At 33.1% G+C, this 23,396-nt stretch overlaps 1 protein-coding gene across 3 annotated transcripts in view; it reads right to left on the bottom strand.

Annotated features, from left to right (window-relative positions):
• The window catches only part of TRAPPC10 (trafficking protein particle complex subunit 10), a 96,176-nt gene that overhangs the window by 25,241 nt on the left and 47,539 nt on the right, over positions 1-23,396 (bottom strand). For all 3 annotated transcript variants that reach the window (XM_051984878.1, XM_051984876.1, XM_051984877.1), the window contains exons 8-15: positions 18,091-18,237; positions 15,795-15,909; positions 13,575-13,651; positions 12,414-12,505; positions 8,217-8,357; positions 7,742-7,854; positions 5,319-5,833; positions 3,033-3,174 (exon numbers count right to left, since the gene is read on the bottom strand). In XM_051984878.1, coding sequence (XP_051840838.1) covers positions 3,033-3,174; positions 5,319-5,833; positions 7,742-7,854; positions 8,217-8,357; positions 12,414-12,505; positions 13,575-13,651; positions 15,795-15,909; positions 18,091-18,237 — 1,342 coding nt within the window. The remainder of the gene's footprint in view (positions 1-3,032; positions 3,175-5,318; positions 5,834-7,741; positions 7,855-8,216; positions 8,358-12,413; positions 12,506-13,574; positions 13,652-15,794; positions 15,910-18,090; positions 18,238-23,396) is intronic.

Here is a 23,396-nt window from a genome sequence, read left to right as displayed (position 1 = left end):
AGGAAGGTTCCTCTGTCAATAAAGTAAAAGAATCATGGCCTGTCTCTAACCCTGATGAAAATATGAGAAGTTGAACATGTAGCTTTTAAAATAATATTCTACAGCAGACGTCTTCACTGTCACAATTTATTTAAAAAGAAAAAAATCCTATGTTTATCAATCATCTATACATATAAAAAAATTGATTTAAACAAAATACAGCCTAAAGGCTCTTCTACAGGGAACTCATGTATATGTTGAAATCATATGAGAGCAAATGCAACAACAGTAGGAACTGCTCTCATGATTACAGATAGTTATTTTATTTAAATGGGCAGTTACACAGGCCTCTTTTGTAAAGCAATTTTTATGCAATTTGAGTTTGTTAGAGGACACAGGAAAGGAAGGGAGGGAGGCAACAGAGGACTGGCACATGGTTCAAAGACATATGGGGAGTGGGGACAAAGAATAGAGAGCAGGAGAAGGAACACCTGAGGGTCTGATTAGGATCAACAAGAAAAACATTTGAGGTGCAGACATGTTGGGTGTGGACACACACAAGAGAGGATAGGTGACAGGTAGGAGTAAGGGACAAATGCACACGACCCAAACATGGATGGATGAGGACAAGGTCTTCTCTCTTGGTGCTGGAAAACTCAAGCCAAGCTCCTGATCTTCTGTTCTTCTACTTTTATTCTATTTTCCTTTTTTTGTTGGTAAGAATATGGGGTAGGAAGACAGGGAGCATGGAGTTGAGGGACAAGAGCAAAGAGAATACAAAACTGACACTTTTTAAAATGCAAGTTTCTTTCAGAATTCTTTACATAAAATCAAATTTGAATAGTGTGAATTTAAATAAAGTAAGAACTGTTAGTATTAATTTATCAAATGAAGCATAAAAGGGGGAAACATGCTTGCCATGGTATTTTTCTCTGTCAAGTAAATGTCCAGCATGGAGACCAATGGAAATGGGGTTCCTTTAAGATAGTGAGATCTTCTAGATGCTCATCTTTGGATGACATTGTGCTGATTGCATTAAGCCCTGGAACACTGCAAAACATCCTAAATATGAAATGGAATCACTCAAAAGACTTTTACCTAGTTATCCAGAAACTAATTGGGTAAAGAATGCCTGTAGTCCATACTAGGATATGCAGCTGAAAGAATCTTTTAAATGGTCAAAAGATGGGGAGAGGAGAAGTGACAACAAAAAAATAGATTTCTATTTGCTAAAACATACACTATTGTTAATGGTATCAAACTTCTTCTTTAAACAATATCATCTTTTAAACACCAATGCTTTCCCAATATCTGCAGGCCATCATGCAAATGCTATTGCTACAAACTATAAACTATCACAATCTTCAAGGAATAAAAATTGCATATTATTCAAAGGGCAACTTAGAGATATATGATAAAAGTAAACATGTTGTAGCATCTAACCAATGACAAATCATATTTAGGCAGCAGTAAGAATTAGGAGCAGAAAGGGAGAGGTTTAGTTACAGAGAAGGTAAAATATAGATTGAACACTGCAATAATACAAACATAATGATATGACATAGAAATATTTTGGGTGCAATCTCTTTGGAGAATTTATGGGATGTCATGGGATAAAAAGGTATTGAGGGATTATAATCTGTGTCACTGAAGGAAATATCACCTGGATGACATCATAGAAATAAGCATTAGTGTTCCCATTCTAATGTGAATAAATAACACATCTATTTGTGAAAATTCTGATTGTATTTCCATTTTATTTATATTGTATTTCCAACTGAAAACTTTTCCAATTTTTCATCATTTTAGTGTTACTAACTCTTAATTTAGCAAATTTCTTAGTCGTTTTTTATATGTTGTAATATTCTCTAAAATTTAATGTTCTCTGGGAGAAGGTTTCTTGGGGGGCTTGTGGAGGAAGCCTTAGTTTCAGTTCAGAGTAATAATCACCTCAAATTCAGCCAGGAGTTAAAGTCCAAATCCTTTATTGTTTCCTTTTAAATCTTGTCTCCTTCCTTGGGCCCGGTTAGCTTTCTTAGAGGACTATCTCTCTCCTTGGTTCCTGCCGCTAGTCCTTTGCCTCTGCCAGCTTCAGCTTCTAGCTCCCTCCGAGTCTCCAGCCAGAACAAAGGTGGAATATGGAATGAATCTGACTCCGCCTCCGAGAGTGGGCTTGTGTCTTAGTGGGCTTGTCCTTTAGTGGGCTCCTCCTTATATATGCTCTCTTAAAGGTGTGAATCTTGTGGAACTGTAGTAAGTACTAAGTATATCTAGAGAACTGTTAAGCACCCTGCTAAATAACCATTGTCTCTATCAATTCCACTGACTTAGCACTTTGTAAGAATTCTAATAATATGTATATCTGTGTGTATGTATGTATATATACACAGATATGTATGCATACAAAGGTATATGTGTGTACATACATATACCAATCCAATAAAAGTGCAGGGAAGACAGTGAACAAGTAAGCAATTTTTCTTTTTGGTTTAAACATTTATTAAAGTTGATATAACTTGTTCAATTATAGTGATATAGTTTCACCTTATATCTACACTTTAATTAGAGAACACTATCTATATCTATAACATAGTCATTAATGTAGAGAAAGAAATAAATTAAAGCATTTTCATTGTAAAGAATGAGAATCCACAAATCTGTTCACTTTGTTTCCTCTGGACATTCACCATAATATCCTATTGATATTATATAGGTAAATATCTAAGCATATAATTATACACACACACACACACACACACACACACACACACACACACACACACATATATCATACACATACAGATTCATAGGTTGTTTTTTTCATCACTCACTGATATTAACATTTATATGAAATGCAGTTCAGCAAGATAGGAAAGACATTAAGTTTTCTTGTCAACCTATGCTTCAAACTGCTCAGCTACATTATAAAAAGAAAAAAAAATCAGGAAACTCCAAAGATCGAAACCACAAATTTTAGGTTTATTCCATTATCTGAACTTCTCTTTTCACTTCACCTTCATATTAAAAATGATTAAATATCCAAGTATTCTTACCAGTCAATGGTTCCACTTTTAGCTGAGGGTCCTGAGAGTAGACATCATACTGTACTATGGGATAAATATGAGGAAGAACAAATTGCACTTGGCCCACTGAGGTGCACATCTGCCTGAGAGTATATGTTCCAGGTTCTTTAGCCTAAAATAAAAATGATGCATGATTTGATAAGTTGTAACAATTTGTAAATTATGACATTTACAATAATATGTCTTTGTGTGTATGTGCACGCATTCACAAATGAATAAATGCACACATACAGTTTCTGAGTTGGAAGGTACCTCAGAAATCAGTCTAACACATTCCTGAACAAGAATCTCTAGATAATGAACTTTATAAATAGTCATTTAGCCTTTTCTTAAAGACCTCAAAAGAGGAAGAACTTACTGAGGCAACCTATATATTTTGAGACATTAGGATGTTTTCCATACATAGATCCTCAATCTGCCTCTCTGCAACTTCTCATTACTTATGATTCTGTTCTTGATCAAGTAGATTAGGAACAATCATTCTCTCCTTCCCAGTGCTTGAAGGCAATTATGTTCCATGCAAAATCTAATCTTGCACCTTAGATTCAACAGGTCAACAATTCTTATTTATTTTTTAATAATCATTAGACCATAGACTTAGAGATGGAAGGTACCAGAATCCAATTCTTTTATTTTATAGATAAGGGCACTGAGTCCCAAAGAGGTTAAATAATCTTCCCAATCACAGAGGTATCAAGTGGTACAGCAAGAATTTTTGGCCATCAGCCCTATTACCATCCAACTTGCATTCCTAAACAAGAAAACTTAGATGCATGCATGCAATTAGTGCTTTACAGCACATAAAAGGCATTCTTTGAAACAACTCTGTGAGGTAGAGGTATTATTTTAATTCCTTTTATAATTTAGAAAATCGAAGGTCATTAGCTTACAAGATTCAATGATGTACTCATGCACATGATTAATAAATGTTGATCCCAAACCAAAATCCCAAAATTCTGATTCTATTCTAAATTCTATGGTTCCCCTAGGTTTTAAGGTTAACTTGAACATATTTTACCCTAGACTCAGATTTTAAGATTTCAAGAGACATATTTTTTATTTGTGAAAAATCATGATGGATTTATTCTTAGAAAGTATCCAGTAATATTCAGTAACAATATTCAAAACCGATTTTTAAAACTGGAAAAATAAATCGGGACTCCATAAATATTTATTCTTTCTTTTTGAGAGCTGGACTAATTGTATCTATACTAAATATATACTACATAAAAGGGACAAATTTATATGTAAATGAGTCATAGGAGCACATATGTGTACAATAATTAGTGAGCAGTAGGTGTTTAATGAATGCTCTATTGAAAAACAATTTGAGCATTTTTTTTAAGTAATTGTGTTATCAAAATACTGATTTCCTACTTTTAAAATATCCACCATCATGCTATTTTTGGATTTCACCTAAGTATTATATCATATATTAAAGAGAAATTTATATTTTATTTTTAAAATTATAAAACATTCTTTGGGTAACAGGAAGATTCCTTAAGGAACAGCAAAAGCAGGGTTGGGTAATCCTAAGTGGTTTCATAGAGCTATGGAAACAATATGAGATCTGAAGCTGGAGGATTGGTTTTCAATATTCATGCTCTAACTGCATCATGTGTCAGTACTAACTGACATTTATGAGTTGGTTACCCTGGATCTACATTTGCTATCTGCAAACAGGAAGAATTAGGCTTCTAGAATCCCTTGCAATTTAAATTAAAAATTAAAATCTCTGAGGTCCCATCTAGTTCTAAAACTCACAATTTATGTGCACATACATTACAAATTACAAATATACCCACATAATTCTTAGCTCAGAACAACTCTGACATATCACTACATGGTAATACTATCAGTAACTAAGAGATAGTTATACAAATCTCTGATCTGGCTAACAAACAATACGAATCTTTTAGGATAAATGCCAGTTATCTGTAGCATAATTTAAAAGAACAAAACCAAAATGCCAGCAGCATTAGCTTTCTACTTTTTAGGTAAAAAGTTTGTGTTTGGTGTAGGAAACTAGATCTATCAATATAGATCAACATTTGTTCTACAGGGTTTAATCTTATAAAGTTAGGGCATGGATAAATTAAAGAATCTGTCCAAACAGTCAGTATGTGTTAGAAAGAGGTTGTGAACCCAGAACTTGCTAATTCCCAAGATGAACTACTTTTCCCATGAGGCCATTTTAGCTTTTCAATAGCCTTATGTGAGTAGTATTAAATTGAACTTACCAATTTTAAAACATACCTGAGTTCTGAATATTATTTTATTGACCCCTGGGTCAAGAGTTACATTGCTACATTTTAATATGTGTGCCCCATCCTCTAGAGTCACACCTGAAGGAATTTCCAAAGAGGAGCTGCTTTCTTGTCTTCGTAGTAGCATGTGAACATTTTTACAAATGATCCCTGTTGTGTTCAAGGAGTTATCAGAAGGGCTTCTCTCATACATTTCATATAATTCCAATGCAGGTGAACTACTTCGGGAGAATGGAACACTTGAATTCTCATTTGGAAAACTGATGATGCCATTGGACGTCTTGTGCTTGGTAAGCCATTCAGCAGTCTTACGGTAGCTGTTTTTCTCAATGCTAAAATGAACACTGATGGCAATCTGCTCTACTTGGACTGAGATGGGCATTTGGCTTAACAAAGTAATCTCAATGGACAGAGTTCCTCCCACGTGGACAAGAGCATTTGAAGGATCAAAGTGGAGATGTTTTAGTTGTGCGAAGGAATGCATAGACAGTACTACTTTGAGACCTGCAAATTTTATATCAAAAAATGTTGGTTTTAGAAATAGTGATAATGTAGTCTGTCAGAAACCAAAGTCCCTGAAGTAAAAGCATTATTCTCAATGAAATAAGTTTAGATTCTAGCCCAACCTCAAACTCTAGAATGTATGAAGAAATGTATTACATCTTGCAGGAAATTACAAAAGCAGAGGCAAAGATTTCCCCATTTTGGTTAAAGATGTTGTGTTCCTTGAATTTCAAGGAACTAACCTGCTTCTCTCTTTTTCTTAGTCAAAACACCAAGTCTCATTTTTATAACTGCCTGGTTTCATGAAGAAAATTCCCAGTCATATGGACTCAAAAAGCATTTTCTATTAAAGCCTTTTTTACAATCCTGTCTCCCCTTATTCTTATACCACACTCTTTCCCATATACTTCACGATTAAGCAATATGAGACTTCTTTGCTGTTCTTTGTATCCAATACTATAGTCTATACCAGGCATGCTATTTTTCTTCAGTTTTCCAAACTGGCTTCCTTAGACTTAGCTCAAAAATTTCCTTCTGAATAAGGTCTTTTCCAGTCCCTACAACACTCGTGTCTTCCCTCTGAGATTACCTCCTAACTACTCTGTATATAACTTATATATGTGTAGTCATTTACATGTTTATGTCTCCCAATGTGAGTTCCCAAAGGAAAGAGACCATGTCATTGCCTTTGTAACCCTAATACTTAGTACAGTTCCTATAATACAGTAAATACTTCAAGTTAACTGAAAAGAAGAAAATTACATGCTGGCAGAAAAATTATAATTCAACAAAGGGCATACAGATTGTATAGCTAATATAGCTAAGGACTAAGAATTGCACTTATCTTGTTGAATCTTAACTAAAAGTCATGACTCCACAAAATATAGGTAGTAACTTGAATTATTAAAAGAGAAAGGCAAATGCAAATGCCTGGCCCAGAGATGACACCTTGGGTATTTATGAGGGTTAGGAAAAAGGAGAAGTCTCATGGAAAAAGTAGAGGGCAACTCCCTCTCAAATGAGAGTGACATGGGAGAAGAAAGGGGGAACGAGAAAGAGCAGGAGGGCTCAGGCTTATCATAGAGGGAGAATCTTATGTGCTTATCTGAAAGCATCCCAACTGCACAAACAGTTTATCACTCTGGGTTAGGTTTGTTGGAACCAGAACTGCAGCTGACTTAGCTTCAAAGGCACTAAGATGGCACAGTGGATAGAGCACCAGCCCTGAAGTCAGGAGGATCTGGCTTCAGACACTTAAAACACTTCCTAATTGTGTGTGACCCTGGGCAAGTCAATTAACCCCAACTGCCTCGGGGGACGGGGGGGGGGGGGGGGGGGAGGGGGGGAGAGATGGGGGGAGAAAGCACTGAGTTGAACAGAGTTTTCAAAAGATTACTGTTAAATATATTTTTACCATGTTTTAACATATATTGGATTATTTGCCATCTAGGGGAGGGAGTGGAGGAAGGTAGGAAAAAACTGGAGCACAAGGTCTTGCAAAGGTTAATGCTGAAAAATTATCCATGCATATGTTTTCAAAATTAAAAAGCTTTAGTAAAAAATATTTTTAAAAAAGAAGAGGGGAAAAAAAAGATCACTGTTAAGTTAGTACAGGGAGGCTTCATCTCTGGAAAATAGAGCAACTCAAGAAAACAAGTTCAGGGAGCCCCTTCTCAAAGCATACATTAAAAGAAACAGAAAAGGTACAGAGCAAAGTATGATAGTCTCAGAATTTCATCCTAGTAAGATCTGAACAAAGAGCAGGTTTAATTATCAAATAAATCAGAATTCTCTAAGAAATAAGGTCTTTAACTAAAAAGTTTTCTATATGAAAGAGGTAATTTTGCTTTAAAAAAGGTTTTAGAATACATTACTAGTTGAATTTTACAATTTAATCTGGCCTCTCACCTGGACTTTCTTTCTGCTCATTGGCAAAGTTAAGTATTTCTTGGCAAAAATGTTTACGTTCATCCTCTGTTAAGTGGGTATCACTGGCTAAAAGGCTGCTTGTCTGAAGGTAACTGGAAAGTAGGGCTAAGGAAAATGAAATGAAATTCATAGCTATTTTCAAGAATATTTTTTAAAGCAATTATCTGTTTTCTAAATGCTCTTGCGTTCATTAAAGGCAAGTTCTTTCAAGAACCCCAGCCCCACCAAAAATAAATAAATAAATGAATAAATGTATTCAAGTAAAAAATAGATTTAAAAGCATTTCGTCCAAAGAAGTATCTGCAAAAAAATAATCAGGGTGTTAGTCTCATCACCAAAAAGCACCAATTTGACCCTTGTATAGATCGTTATTCTAAGAGAAAGCCATCATGCATATTATATAAACACAATCTTATATTCTAGAAATTGATAATCTAATTTTATAAAAGGATACTTTTCAATCTGTCCAAGATGTTTTTGGCATTCTGCTAACTGCTTTCTTGTATGTGTGATGGGCAATGCCCAACCCTCAGCCACATAATTCTTTAATGCATTTTGAAGGTAGACCTCTGCTTTTTGAGGAGACTTTTTCCTCCTTGCAAAGCAAACAAACAAGAAGTTTAATCATAATTTATAATAAAAATAAATTTGAAAATTAAATTTTAGGACTACTCTTCCTTTATCGTTTTTACTTCAAATATACCCTTCTTTTTACCTCTTCCCTAAACTGAAATGACATAGTAGATACAAATAGTAAATTTGTCCAAAAACCAAAATGGGGGTGTCATGAGTTCAACAGTGCTAAAATAGATAAGGCTTATATTGTTTTTCACTTCACTGATATGTAAAATAAAGCTCAGACTGCTTAAATTAAATTAAATGATTTATCTAAAATTAAACTGGAATAGAACCAGGCCCATAATATAGATTTTCTACTTCTAATTCAGTCTTCTTTCCATGATTCCTACCAGATCCCTCATGTGAAGGTGGGGAAAATATCAACTAAGGAGGGAAGGTTCAGCTAATAGTAGTTTCCAAAAAAGTAAAAATTTCCACATAGAGGTGAGAAATAAAGTCAGCATATACCAGGTATCAGCATTCCTAATCTAAACTTAAATTTTAAAAGTTGCTCAACCAAAAACCAACCTGAATATAAAGTAAAAATCTACAAAATATGCCTAAATTGAAGCAGTTCTTTGGATTTTTTCAGTAACACTGGGCATTCTATACAAGATTGACAACAGGCAACCTTTAATAGTTGATTTCCTGTTATTGAAGTTTTTTAAAACAAGATCAGATAACCCCTTTCTAGAAGATTCTAGTTTGGGTTATGAATTGGACTAGAGAGGATCTCAGGTCACATTTAACACTGAGATTTTGTGATTACTAATTTCAAAAAATAAAGGACAAGCCTAGCTAAAGTATGTAAGATATCTAGCTGTCTTTGGCAGTTAGCAAAGTCTCGGTTCCCTAAATTTATCCAACAATGAGAACAAGTTTCCAACCTATGTAATTTCAGAAAAGTTTTTCAATTCACCTTTAGCTTCTGTCTTTTTCTGTGTGCTAAATACCAATGCTATGTTATTAATATCTGAAATGGAATCACTATTTGCAGTAGGAATGGAATATTTTATCCTTTTGAATTAGAATGTCCAACATGAGCTAAGTTCTTGAATAACATTTTAAAAATACTACTTTCTGACTCTGCTAATGACTTATTCACTAAGTAATCATGATCCAGCCAACAAACTACAGGATAAGACAGTCAGGAGACCTAGGAAGGAACTCATTCCAGTTCTGAAACAAACTTTGGGGAAGTTAAAATTTCCAAGTTTCAGTTTTCTTGTCCATAAAATAAAGGAGACTAGACTATTTCTAAAGTCTTTTTCTAAATCTAAAATTCTGTTCTAAGATGATTACACTAGTTACAAAACATAGACTGAAAAATGTTTTTAGTTTCACTTTAAGAAAATGACTAAAAATAAAATATTCATATAATTTGATTCTGGAATACACAGGCTAGGCCTAAACCCTGAAGAGGTCAGTGGGAAAAAAAGTCCTATATATAATGGGTCTCCCAAATGTTTTAGTACTGTTTTGAGGTTTAAACTAAAACAGCTTTAAGAGCTAAATACGGCACTAAAACTTTTGGGACATTGTACTGAAAATATTTATAGCAGCATTTTTGTAGCTACAAAGAGTTGAAAACAAAGTAAATGTCAATCTATTAGAGAATGACAAACAATTCATGGTTCGTGAATGTAATGCCATTATTAATTGCTAGAAGAAATAATGAACATAATGAATAATGAGAACCAGGTACTAATTCATGTGAATTGATGTAAAGTAAAAAGAATCAGGAATACAATATAATCAATGTTTACAGTAACAAAATAGCTATAACAAGAAAAACAAAACAAACAAAAGCAAACTCAATTCTGCTAAATTGTAATGAGGCTAAGTTTAACTTCAAAGAAGAGGTATCAGAAGATATTTCCCTTACTTCTTTGTAGATATAGGGGACTTTGAGTGAATGAGTTATTTAAAGTTGTAATCATGTAATTGGTTCCAGCCCAGTGAAAAAAAAATGTAGTACAAATTTTAGGGAATTCATTATTCACATAAACTAAAATCTACCTGTACTAGACATCTTATAAAGATAATTCTTGATACAATGATTAGTTTTGTTCTATTGATGGTTTTTATTCTCCTCTACTTACTACTATGAGGAATTGTACTCTTTGAAGGGATGATAGCTAGGGAATTATAATATTTTAAAAAAAAGATCGATAAAAATTTATTTTTTAAAAAAGAAAAATGCTAGATTTACTCTTGTATTTCATACATACACAAATTACCCAAACAAGCATTTCAAAGGAAATCAAGAAATTGTTATTACTATATGATCAGCTTTTACTGAAAAAAGTAAAATTTTTGAGAAGCCCGTCTTTCACATTTTAATTTTTCATTTTTTTTTGTGCTCTTAATTTTTCAACATATTTTCCAACATACTTTTTAATCACTCTCCCCTGTGGCCACTGAATCACCAAGTATTAAAACATACTCTGACTTGTTTTGGAGAATATTATTAATAATACTGTTTTGTAGAGCATTTGACACTTCATCACCTGAGATAGGTTGTTATGTTTGTGTGCGGCTTTTTTGATTCTGTTTAACAATTATGCTGCAAAGCAAATTTACTAAGCATCGCATGAAATGATGTTTCTTACTGGATACATTATGAATCCCCCTCTATAAACTCCTCTGGTTCCCTTATGAAGGAGAAATTGTGAAGCATTTTTACATTTAGTTGCAATTTCCTTGCCTTTTCGTCACCATAAGAATCTTAACAGTGACATATTTCATTTCTTTTGAATAAATTCAATACGATGATCATTGGACAAAAAAAATTTTTTTTTAAACTTTTCAAGTATTCATTGATATATAAATGTTTACACACTGTTTAGAAACCATGAGATTCTTAGCACCCAACATTCTTTCTTTTCAGCCATTCTACCATGGTTACCACCTAGAGGTGGGATGGAATTGCATAAGACTGAGAGCCATTTGCATTTCTTTTACTTGTTTCTGGTGCTGCCAAGAAAAATAATTTATCAGCTAGGGTCATGAGTTTCTTTGTACTAAGCTGGACCATGAACACCAAACTGAGTCTGTCTCAGGGCCACAGTTGAAACTTTTCTAGCTTAGCTGGACCTGTGAATTAATCTTGTTTGGTAGAACCTTTGAGAACCCAAAATTATGTCTACCCCCACAAGACCAGAGGAAGATTCTATGGAAGGAAAGGAGCTAAATAGGCCAAAACAGCTATTTGCAAGGTGACTGGAAGAGCCAATTCATTTTCTAATCTCTTTGCCCGCTTTGCATATATATTATTTCCTTTTATTTCCTCTTTATTGATGGTTCAAGATAATATCACACTCTGAAGGAAAAGTGATAATACTAGCCTCGTTCTCTCAAGAATCAAAAATATTTAGTCTTCAAAGCTGAAATGATATAATTACTCTTACAGAAATATGTCTTCTAAGCAGGTCTTTAGAGGAACCAGAATTGTGAATGACTGTATTACTTATTTACATTAAAAAAATAAGCACCTCAAAGACAAGTTAATGTTGCTTAAAGTTGTAAGGCCTAGCCAGATTTACACAAACCATCCTATTCCTGTTTTATGGTGAAAATTGCAGTGAAGGGAAAAAAAAATCTTACGGTTTATTACAGTAATCCCATTTTTTCAAAGAATATTAAGTAGATAAGTTAACAAAAACAACTTTAGAAAAATAAAGTATTTTTTTTTTCAAATTACCCTATTTTCCCCTACTACGTTTTATGTTAAGTTTTGGTTTCTTTTGCATCTTACTTTGCATCTTAAGTCTGGAATCTTTCCATACACCTAAACCCTATGGTTTTCTTGACTTGAAAGCTAATCATCTATTTAAACAATGTATCAATTTCACTTTTCACACAGTAATTTGGATTACGAAAGTGTGAGACTCCATTTTTTACTGTATTTCTTTTATTCCTAGTGTGGTGTTAAGAAATTCTAAATTGTGAACAAATTTATAAATCTATTTGCACAACATTAAGTATGATTGTACATGCCCAAATATTGTCAAAAAGGATAAAAATGAATTACATATAAAACTCTGCCAAATCTTTTCCAACAAGCTTAGCTGATCGAATTCTTCCAATACTTGTATACATTTCAATGGTAGCATGAGACAGATCCTGTGTAAAAGGGAAAAAAACCCCACAATTATTTACTTGAATTTTTTTTGGTCATTTTACATTTATATAGCATTTCATATATGTATTTTTAAAGGTTTCTACATATGTATTCCTTTAAGTTGTGTAATCAGATTTGTGTAATCAGATTCTGAGTGATTTTTTTTATAATTGCCACTGCTCAATAGGAATGTGCAAGAAAAAAAAAATTAAAAAAATTTTATGTAACTGGTTATTTGCCAAAGAAACAAACCTAAAAAATTATTTCAGTGCTTTTCTTGCTATTTGATACATATGAATTTATTTATAATTTAATCAAACTTTTTTTTAATTTAAGAGAAAATTTCAAAACAGTAAAAGAAAAAAAGCATAGCAATATGGATTATTCCTATGAAATATTATGGGAAAATTAGCTATGATAAAAGTTGGTCTAGATGCCTAATCAGACAGTCTCTTTTTTTTAAAAGGTAACATCACTGCAAGAAATGCCAGCAAAAAGATCAGTATTTTTCAGTAGTTTATAATAAAGAATTTTATTAAGACCAAATTATTTCATTTTAGTACGCAAAAAACAAAACAAAACAAACAACCCCTCCCCCCCAGTACCTACTCACATTATTACCAATCTATGAAATGGGCAAATATATTTTTGAAGTTAAAAATATTGGGGCAGCTAAGTGGCACAGTGGATATAGCCCTGAAGTCAGGAGGACTCAAGTTCAAATCTGGTCTCAGACATTTAATACTTCCTAGCTATGTGACCCTGGGCAAGTCACTTAACTCCAATTGCCTTGGGGGGAGGGAGGGTGAAAGAATTAAAAATGTTTAGAGCTTTATTTCTGGGGAAAGCATGGCATCCTGGATACTTATAAAAGACATATGAACAATACAGGTTTTTTCCCCCCACAACTCTTTATGGCACTAAAAAAACCAACACCGTCAACATGAAGCAGCAATGTGGTCAGTTAGTCATCAACAATTCAAACAGCATGTGACATACCTCCTCAGATATATTAGTGCTCTGAGAGATTCCTTCTTTCAATAACAGATTTTAGACACATATAATACTTACTAAATAATGTTTCTCAAAAGCTTCTACTGATGACAAGGCCTCCTTGAGTTTCTTATATGGACTTTGGGCAGTTTTGGCTTAAACAAAAAGAAACAACTACTTACTCATCTTCAATATTTATGTCCATCTGCATCTATGTTTACCCTCAAACCAGGCAATGAGGAAACCAAACTTAAAATCCTTCAGGTTCCGGATAGTCTTAAAAGTAGGAGTTAAATTAAGGCATCAACTTTGGCCAGATAACATAGTGATATTATAGCAATTCCAATGAATATTTTAGTAGCATTAAAAGCTGAATTACGTTATTGAAACTTACTTCCAATTACAATACTAAACGTAAAAATCTAAATCATTCACATGATCTGATTTCAGATGCTTAGCAGCATTATGATAATTCTAGAATTTATTTTATTTTTTAAATGTTGCATTTTAATCTTGATTTAATTAATCATCAGAAATGGAGCATTTCCATACATAAAAGGAAGATTTTATATGAAACTGCACATCTCCATTTTATATTTTTTTAAGCACATAAGATCACATTCTTTTCTTTTTCTTTTTAACCTCAATTTTCTTAACTTTATTTTTTTTTAAATTGCCTTTTATTTTCAAAATATATGCAAAGATACTTTTCAACATTCACTCTTGCAAAACCTTGTGTTCCAAATTTTTATCCCTTTCCTTCCTTTCCCTCCTCCCCTGTTAATCCAATATATGCTAAACATATATTTCCCCATTTTATCATGCTGCACAAGAAAAATCACATTAAAAGAAGAGAAAAGAAAACAAAAAGCAAGCAAATGACAAAAACAAAAAGGTGAAAATGTTACGTTGTGATTCACATTCAGTCCCCACAGTTCTTTTTTCTGGATGCAAATGGCTCTCTCCATCACAAGTCTATTAGAATTGGCCTGATTTAGTTCAATTTAGAAAAGAGTCACATCCATCAGAACTGATCATCATATAATCTTATTGTTACTGTGTACGATGTTCTCTTGGTTCTACTGACTTCACTTAGCATCAGTTCATGTAAGTCTCTCCAGGCCTTTCTGAAACTATCCTGGGGATTGTTTCTTACAGAAAAATAATATTCTATAACATTCATAAACCATAACTTATTCAGCCATTCCTCTTGATGGGCATCCGTCTAGTTTCCAGTTCCTTGCCACTACAAGAGGGGTTGCCACAAACATTTTTGCACATGTAGGTCCCCTTTTTTATGATATCTTTGAGATATCCCTGATTGGGAAAGCATGTGTTTATGATTATCGTGTATACTTAGTTATACTTAAGTATCTTGATTGTTATTCTAAACAGTACCTATATAGACCCTATTAAAATAGTAGCTTTTGCTTTCTGAAGGAGATGAGGTGGCTTTGAGTGAGTGAAGGTGGGAAGTAATTACAGGAGAGAATGAAGGGAATATGGAAAGGGGATGATCTGTGGTCTCATCACTACATGGAAGAGTATATAGAAATTCTCTGGACCAAATGCAAATCTGCAACTCATTTGTATTAAGCAGTCTCAGAGAATTGTCATGGGCATTGAGAAGATAAAAAACTAGCTCATAGTTAAGAAGATATGTTATAGGTAGGACTTAATCCATGTAGTCTTCCTGTCTTGAAAGCTGGCCCTCTATTTATTCCAGAATGGCATGATCTACTAAATTATAATTAAGGCAAATATGATTATTAAGTTACTTTTTAAGAATTAAGTAGCATATGAAAGTTAATTCTAGCTCACTGGGAACTTTTATTATATTGTGAAAAGAAGATGTTAAACAATACACTAGTAGTTGCTAAAAAACTTCTCCAAGACAACACTCTCCAAAAAAAACCAATGCACCTAATCCTTGGAATATAACATAATCACATAAATTGGCCAGTGATGCATTAGGGAAATTTTACCTATAATTCAGAAAAAAAAAGCAATAACATTAAAATATTTTAAATTTACATAAGGGGTATAAAGTTTCACACCAGTTGATCTGGTTCCAGAATAATTAAATCAATCACTCTAGTTCTCATAATAGTGTTAATGCTAATGTAATGATAATTTTTAAACATAGGTAGTAAGGTGAAAAGAAAAAAAAATTTTTTTCTCAAAGCATACTTTTAGCAATTAGATTTAACATATCAGATTTTATCTACAAACTGGCTTAAGAAATTTTTTTAAATTATTTTTCAACATACTCTTCTATGGAGATATTTCCAAAAGTACCTGTTTCTGGCCGTTCAGCTCCTAAACCTGCCAAAAGATCAACTGTCCTATTAAGATCTTCTGAATTGGGACCATTCTCTGACACGAGTCCACAGAGATATCCCAAAGATTTTAGCTGTTGAAGAAAAGACACATAGTAAACTTGTATTTCAAAATATTATTAAAAGTATAGAGCTTAATAATTTTAATATAACAATCTATGCAATCAGTTACATTTTATATAAATTCTGCATATGGAGTCTTGCAAGGAAGGCTAATGAAAGAAATGGAAGGGATAAATACTAGAAATTCTGAAATCACCAAACACCATCCTCTTAGACAACTGAAAAGTACAAAAGATAACTCGGATTATCAAGACCAGGCAACCAGGTAGAAAGCCATTAATTTTTTTTTAGTACCTTTCTGCAAGGCTGTCTTACATTTTTCTAACCAACTTTTGTAGTAATGATACCATTCTTCAAAAGATGTAGTTTCACACATGGCACCTGTCAATTCTATCTATCTATCTATCAATTCTAGCCACTTATAACAGATATAATATACCTATATACTTCTTTAAACACCTCACCTACTCCTCCTCCTCAAACCCTATTTCCCGCCTTACTCCTTTCTAACTGGCTAGAAAAATGCTATATAATTCTTTTCATGCTGTTCCTCATAAAATTCTCCCCAAGCTGAAGTTTTGGGAAGGCTAACTATTATTCATTAAGATAAGGCTCATCATAACTAATATATTAAAAATCTTGATTTTTATACTTAGTAACTAATATCCTTGACATAAGTTTCTCCTTGATTTTATCTATACTATATACTATAACCAGAATAATCTTTCTAAAAACACCATATTCATCCCTTGATATTTTCAGTTTTGGTTATTCATGTGAACATTGACAATTAAATGGAAATTTTTGGAGAGTATCAGTATACTATGGAAAATCACAGACAATAAACATATATGTAAAAAAAACTAAAAAATTTAGTAGGTCACAAATACTATATATTATTAATCTACTTTATAATTAAATACCACTAAGTATACATATATAGATAAATTTATTATAAATAAATTCTGTGAAAAGTTTCAGTGCACCAAAGAACTAAGAGTTTCATACTCTCTTTGGGAATGACTCCTCTGAGTCTTTACTATCCAGATTTAATCAAGTGATTTTCTCCCACAGTCATCTTTGTATCTTTTACTTTTTGAATAAGGAAATCCATGAAGCATTTGCTGCAATTATACTAGTAACTGAGAAAACTGCATAGTATGAGGAACACTAATCTTTCTCAAACAGAAAATGCAACTTTTTAAAAATGAATATAGTGTTTTACTTGTTTTGTAGTTTAAAAACATTATAAGAATTATTAAAAATAAAGAATTGGGGTAGGGCCCAGAGTTATTCGTGGTTTTTCATATTTGCAGAGTCCTATGTCCCTAATCCTCATGAATGGTGAAGCACAATTGTATGTATTACATCATTTTCCTAATTTAAAAGCTTCAATACCTTCCCCCTTGCAAACTTCTTAAAGTAACATTTTAAGATCTTTTATAATCTGGTCCCAATCAACCTGCCCAAGTTTTACCTCATAACATAGCCCTAAAAGAACTTTCCAGACATTATATTTCTTCATGCCTACCTGTCTTCATTCTGTGTTTCTCCTTACTCCTAGCCACAAAATGTTTTCCATCAGCAAACCCACCTTTCTGTCAAAGTTCTGCTCAAAGTTCATGTCCTTCATCAATTTCCATATCATTCCAGCTCACTTCTCTAGAATATCTCTACAACTTTTCATATATATGTTCACGTCATTCCCAACTAGATCAAAGGCTTCTTTTAAGGCAAAAGTATATGCTATTCTTTTTAAAAATATCTCCAGACATTTATGAATAGTATTTATATACATACTCAAATATAAAAAGCACCTATCATTTCATCTGCTTAACCCTCATTTTGGACATAAATCCTAGAGAATTGCTAGAAATAAATTTACTTGCCCTAAGTCACATCTAGTTAAGTGTCAGAGAAACAATCTGAATGTATGCCTTCCTGGTTCTAAGTCAATCACGTTACCTACAATGCAATGCTCCTCCTGATATACATATAGAATGTATTTAGAAAGTATCCATTGAATGGATGGTAAACAACTTTTATATGTGTTGTTAATACTACAATTAAATAATTAGAATCAGTTATTGTCATTTCAAATGAATAATATTAGTGGTAGTTTGTCTATTATTCTTTACATACTGACAGAATCCAGAGAAAATGCAAAACATTATGCATTATATCTTGACTACCTTTTCTGTGGCATAGCTCCACAAGCCAACAGTGTGTGAAATATTGGAATCAATTTGTGCACGATCACAACAACCTTCTATCCTCTGTAACACCTCTAAACAGCTTAAAAAGACCCAGCAGTCCAAAGCTCCAGGAGGAACAGAAACCTGAAAAAGCATAAGTTCATTACAATTAAAAAGTACTAACATTTAAGAAACAATTATGAAAATAATCAGTCATACATGGTTCTCTGACTGTGTTATATTGTGCTAAACATCTATAATAAGGCAAAAACAGGATTGCTGCTCTTCTGGAGCTCATACTGTAATAGGAGTGGCAACATTCAAATAACTATATACGTGAAAGATATGTATGGAAGGTAATCTGAGAAGAAAAGCACAAGCAGTGGAAGAACAAGGAGAGGCCTCCTGTAGGAGGTGGGATTTGATCTTAGTCTTGTAGGAGATGGGGCAGAAATCTCCCTCCCCCTCCCCCAAGAAAGAAAGCAATTCAATATAGGCTACCCACGTATAATCATATTAAACTTATTTCCATATTAGTCATTTTGTACAAGAAGACTCAAATAAGAAAAGAGAATGAAAAATAGCATACTGACTAATATGGAAATGTTTTATATGATTATACATGTATGACTTATGACTGCTTACCATCTCCAGGAGGGGGAAGAGGAGAAAAGAACAGAATTTAAAACTCAAAATTTAAATTAAAAGTATGTGTGTGATGAGAGTGGGAGATGGACTGTCATATGCAAAAAGGCAGGTGTCTTTGGATCCTAAAGAATACGAGGGAATAGAGTGCACAAAGACTGAAAAGAGAAAATGTGAGAGAACTTTATATTTGATCCTGGAGGTAATGAGGGAAACTGGATTTCAGAAAGTAGGGAGATGAAGCAGTCAAGAGCTGTGCTTTAGGATAAAATAATTCTGGCAGCTTCAAGTGGAAGATGGATTTGGAATGAGGACAGAACAAGCAGGACTATACTGCAATAATCCAGATATGAGGTGATGAATAACTCTGTGGTGCTTGTGATTGAAGACTTCTACTTCAAGATGGCCAATACACACTTATAGTTGTGAGGCTGTAGCTTAAGAGAAACTAAGATTGGATATGTAAAGTTGAGAATCATCTGTACAGAAATAACTGAACTGGCTAAGAAAAACAGTATAGAAGTAAAAGAGAAGAATTTCCCAGATAAGAGTCGTTGAGGACACGCACAGTTAGTGGATGTAACCTGCATGAAGAGCCAGAATTGGAGAATATGGACTATGGAGATAAGTAGGAGAAATAAACAGAGAGAACAGTCACAAAAACCTAGAAAGGAAAGAGTATCCAAGACAAAGGGTGATCCACAGTGTCAAAGGTTGAAGAGACAGTGAGAGAAAAGGACATTAAATATGGCACTTAAAAAAATCACATTTGGAGAGATCTGTTTTTTAGTTATGTCAGAATCTAGGCTGCAGAACAGAGAATGGATTGTAAATGGCTTTCTTAAGTTTAGCTGAGAAAGGGACAGCTGGCAGAAATGGAAGTGAGCGTTTTTAAAGGATACGGGAGACATTACATGCTTCTAGGCAGGAGAGAAGCCAGTAAATAAGATGAGTATAAGAGAGGATAGAGGAGACAATCTACTAGAAAGGACCAATCAGGGTAAAATCAAGCATGTATGCTTCTGAGGTTTTTCTTGGGCAAAGAAAAGATGGTTAAAAGAGAAGATAATAGAAGCCCTATAAATGATATAAGAAGAGGAAGATAGAAGAGGGAATTTTTGGCAAGTGGCTTCCTTTTTATTCCAGTGAAGCATGAAGGGAGATCCTTAAACAATAAAGTGAAGAAAAAGAATGTCGTGGGAGGTTTGAGGACCAATAGAAAGAACTGGAACTAGCCATTATGGCGAGTGGAGAGTAAATCATTGAGATAAATTTAAGATTGCTGCAGTGAGACCACAGTTGATTATATAAATTTGTAGTAGACTCAGTCAACATAGTTGCAACTCTCCAGCTCCATTCTGTAGCACCCAAAAAGAACATAAGTGGTGGATGGTAGGAATATTCCAAGGTTTGGGTTATGAAAAGCAAGATCACTAACATGACAAAGAGGAAAGAGATTTGAAAGTACAGAATTGTGAAGAGTTGTATACTTATACATCAAAAGATTGAGATAGCAAAGTTAGGAAAGTGTAGCCAATATAGACAGGATAACTGGAGAAACTAGACTGCATGGTAAAGATAAAGAACAAAATTAGGATATTAAAATTCCCAGAGGCGAGAAGGATTCAAAGGCTGTGTTCAAAAAAAGGAATTTCAGAGTTTGTGAATATGGATAATAGGTAATGGCAAGATCAAGAATATGACTGTCTTATGTGTAGTTGAGGTGCAGTGGGATGAGTCATGAAAATTGAGCAGACGGAGGAACTGGGAACTTAAAGTATTAGAGATAGTATTAATATGTTAGAAAATCCAAATTTAAAAGCAAAAATTGAGGAGCAAAGGAAAAATGAGTGCATAAATGACAACCAGCAGGTCTGAGTGATAAATTTGAATTCTTAAAAAAAAAAAAAAAGTGTAAATAGAATTTTATTTTCTACTTTGTGTTTTTTCTATTTGTACATTAATTCATTACTTTTTGAACATTTAAACCCACTCTTGGCATGTTAACTAATTTTGGGATATGTGAAATGTGCAAGAAAAGCAGATGGCAGCTTGTAGAAAAAAAAAAAAAGTCCAAGGTAAATTCAAGTATAGAATTAAAACATACTCACACCCTTTTAGGATTATGAAAAATAGTTTCAAATTATGTATAGATGTGGAATGAGTGGTAGTTAGGTCTAGACCTGTGATTTTATTGGTGAAAAAAACCTTGCAAAAGAGAAACTCCTTTCACGGTTTTGTTTGATTTGTTTGGGGGCATTTAGACAAGAAATGGTGTGGCTCTAGTCACATACTGAGTTAAATCACATTTTCTTGACTCCAAAGCTAACCCTTGGATCCTTTATACCATGATGCCTCTCTACTTCTGTTGAAGCTGTGATTTAGTTCCATTGCTTGGCAAAATAATTTGGAATTATGCAAAAAAAGTTACAAAATTGTTCATTTTTTTTGTCTAAGCAATACTACTATGGGATGTACTGAAAGCAAAAATTATAAACTCAACTATACAAAAACTAAAAGGCTCAACTATACATAAACTTTCACAGCAACACTATTTATAAGAGCAAGAAGTTGGAAGCAAGACTATGAGAGAATGTTATTTCATGTGGTAAAAGAACAGTATTATGTCTTGAACTGAGTTGTGACTCCACAAGGGGTCATATAAGTAACTGTGGGAGTCACAAAAAATTTTTCAGTAAATGCTTTATTTGTATTCCTATTTAATATATCAACACACCCAGGGTCACATAAAAATTTCTTTGGTGAAAAGGGGTTGCAAGTGGAAAGTTTAAGAAGCCCTACTATAAGAATAATTTAAAGAAACATGGGAAAATTTATTTACAGAAAGTAAATCATATCTATCTATCTATAAACACAATTTCTTTTAAGGAATTACTATTAGAATACTACTTTTAAGGAAAAACTAAAGTGTAAAGCTGCATGTACAATGTCAATTACTCTTCTATGATGTTTTAAGCTTAACAGGTTTTTTTTGAACCTATAGACTATGAAGTATCTAAATGTTAGTTCTGTAGGTCTGTATGATATATTATTGGCTAGCTAACATTACAAACAATGATATACAAAAAAGATATATATCGGATAAAATGGAGATAATCTCAGAGGAAAAGTACAAAGATTAAGGAGGACAGAAGAGGTTTCTTACAGATGAGAATTTAGCTATGACCTAAAGGGCACTCTATTGGGTGCAATTATTATTATGACTACAGCAATATTGATAGCGCTACAAATCAGGATTTCCTCAAAAAAAAAAAAAGACTAAAAAATAAATATCAACAGGCATAAATTAAAATAAATTTAAGGATTATAATTATTTACATACTGACATAAACTATAGATTTTTAGTAAAAATTAACCTTTACCAGAAAACCAAAATTATCCAACTGAAAAAAAGAAAAGAAAAAAAGAAATGCTGTAATTGCACATGTATAACTATATCTGATTGCTAACTATCTCAGGTAGGGGGGAGAGGGAAAGATAGAATAATGAACTCAAAACTTAAAAAATTTATCCATTCCTAGCTGTGTGGCCCTGGGCAAATCACTTAACCCCAACTTCCTCAGGAAAATGAAGGGAAAAAAAAAAGCTTTACTAAAAACAAATTATCCAGCTAAAAAGAATAAGAAAAACACATTGGAATCTGATTTCATATGTAATTTCTTTCATGGATAAAGAAATATTACTCGTGAAGGTATTTTTTCATGAATAATACTCCACAATTCAATGTATAAAGAAGTATAATGTAGTGGGGAAGAAGCACTAGAGGTTCTGGGTTCAAATCTATCTGGCTCTATCATATGATATACCTGGAGCAAGTCACTTAAGTGCTCTGGACCATGATGATCAAGGTCCCTTCCAGTCCTAAATCTCTAATGCTATATATATATTTTTAAATGAAAGAAGACAGGATTAAGAACAAAACGAAGAGTTTTATTACATAATTCTTAAGTCATATCACATGACTAACCTCATTCAATTACATTAAATAAACATTTATTCAGGCCCTCTATACAATGCTCACAAACCAAAAAATCAACATCACAAGAAAAGAGAGATTCTATCTCTAGAAATGTTTTTGTCATAGATGATACAACTGCTAGTGACAAACTTTCTACCGAAATGAACAGAATTAATAGACTGAAAAAAAACTAAATATGGAACAGAGTCAAGAATGAAATATTAAACTATAAACATGTGATCTTAACTTTTTTAGTGTCATGAACCTATCTTGGGTACAGTGAAATCAATGGATCCCTTCTTAGAATAATGTTTTTAAATACATAACGTAAAATACAGGGATTACAAAGGAAACCAATTCTATTGGAACAGTTATCAAATAACAAAAAACAAGAAAAAAAGTTACAGGCCCATGTAAAGAACCCCTGATATAAAGAAATCCACTGAAAAGTATGGCTTTAAGGTATATAAATTAAATTACTTCAAATTTGGTAGAAATCACTTGAAAACATAACCACACCAACAGAACAAAAAAAAAGGGGGGGGGGGGGAGAAAATTGATACCTATGGAACAAAATGTTATCAGGAAGTAAAAGCAGCTTAAAACCTTGAATGTCAGAATACAGAAATGTTTATTATTCATCAAGAAATTATTGTAATAAAAAATAAATTATTAAACT

This window comes from Antechinus flavipes, chromosome 3 (assembly GCF_016432865.1).
Source record: "Antechinus flavipes isolate AdamAnt ecotype Samford, QLD, Australia chromosome 3, AdamAnt_v2, whole genome shotgun sequence".
NCBI lineage: Eukaryota > Metazoa > Chordata > Mammalia > Dasyuromorphia > Dasyuridae > Antechinus > Antechinus flavipes.
Note: the sequence above shows the minus strand (reverse complement) of the source record. Positions and strands in the feature narration are given on the sequence as shown.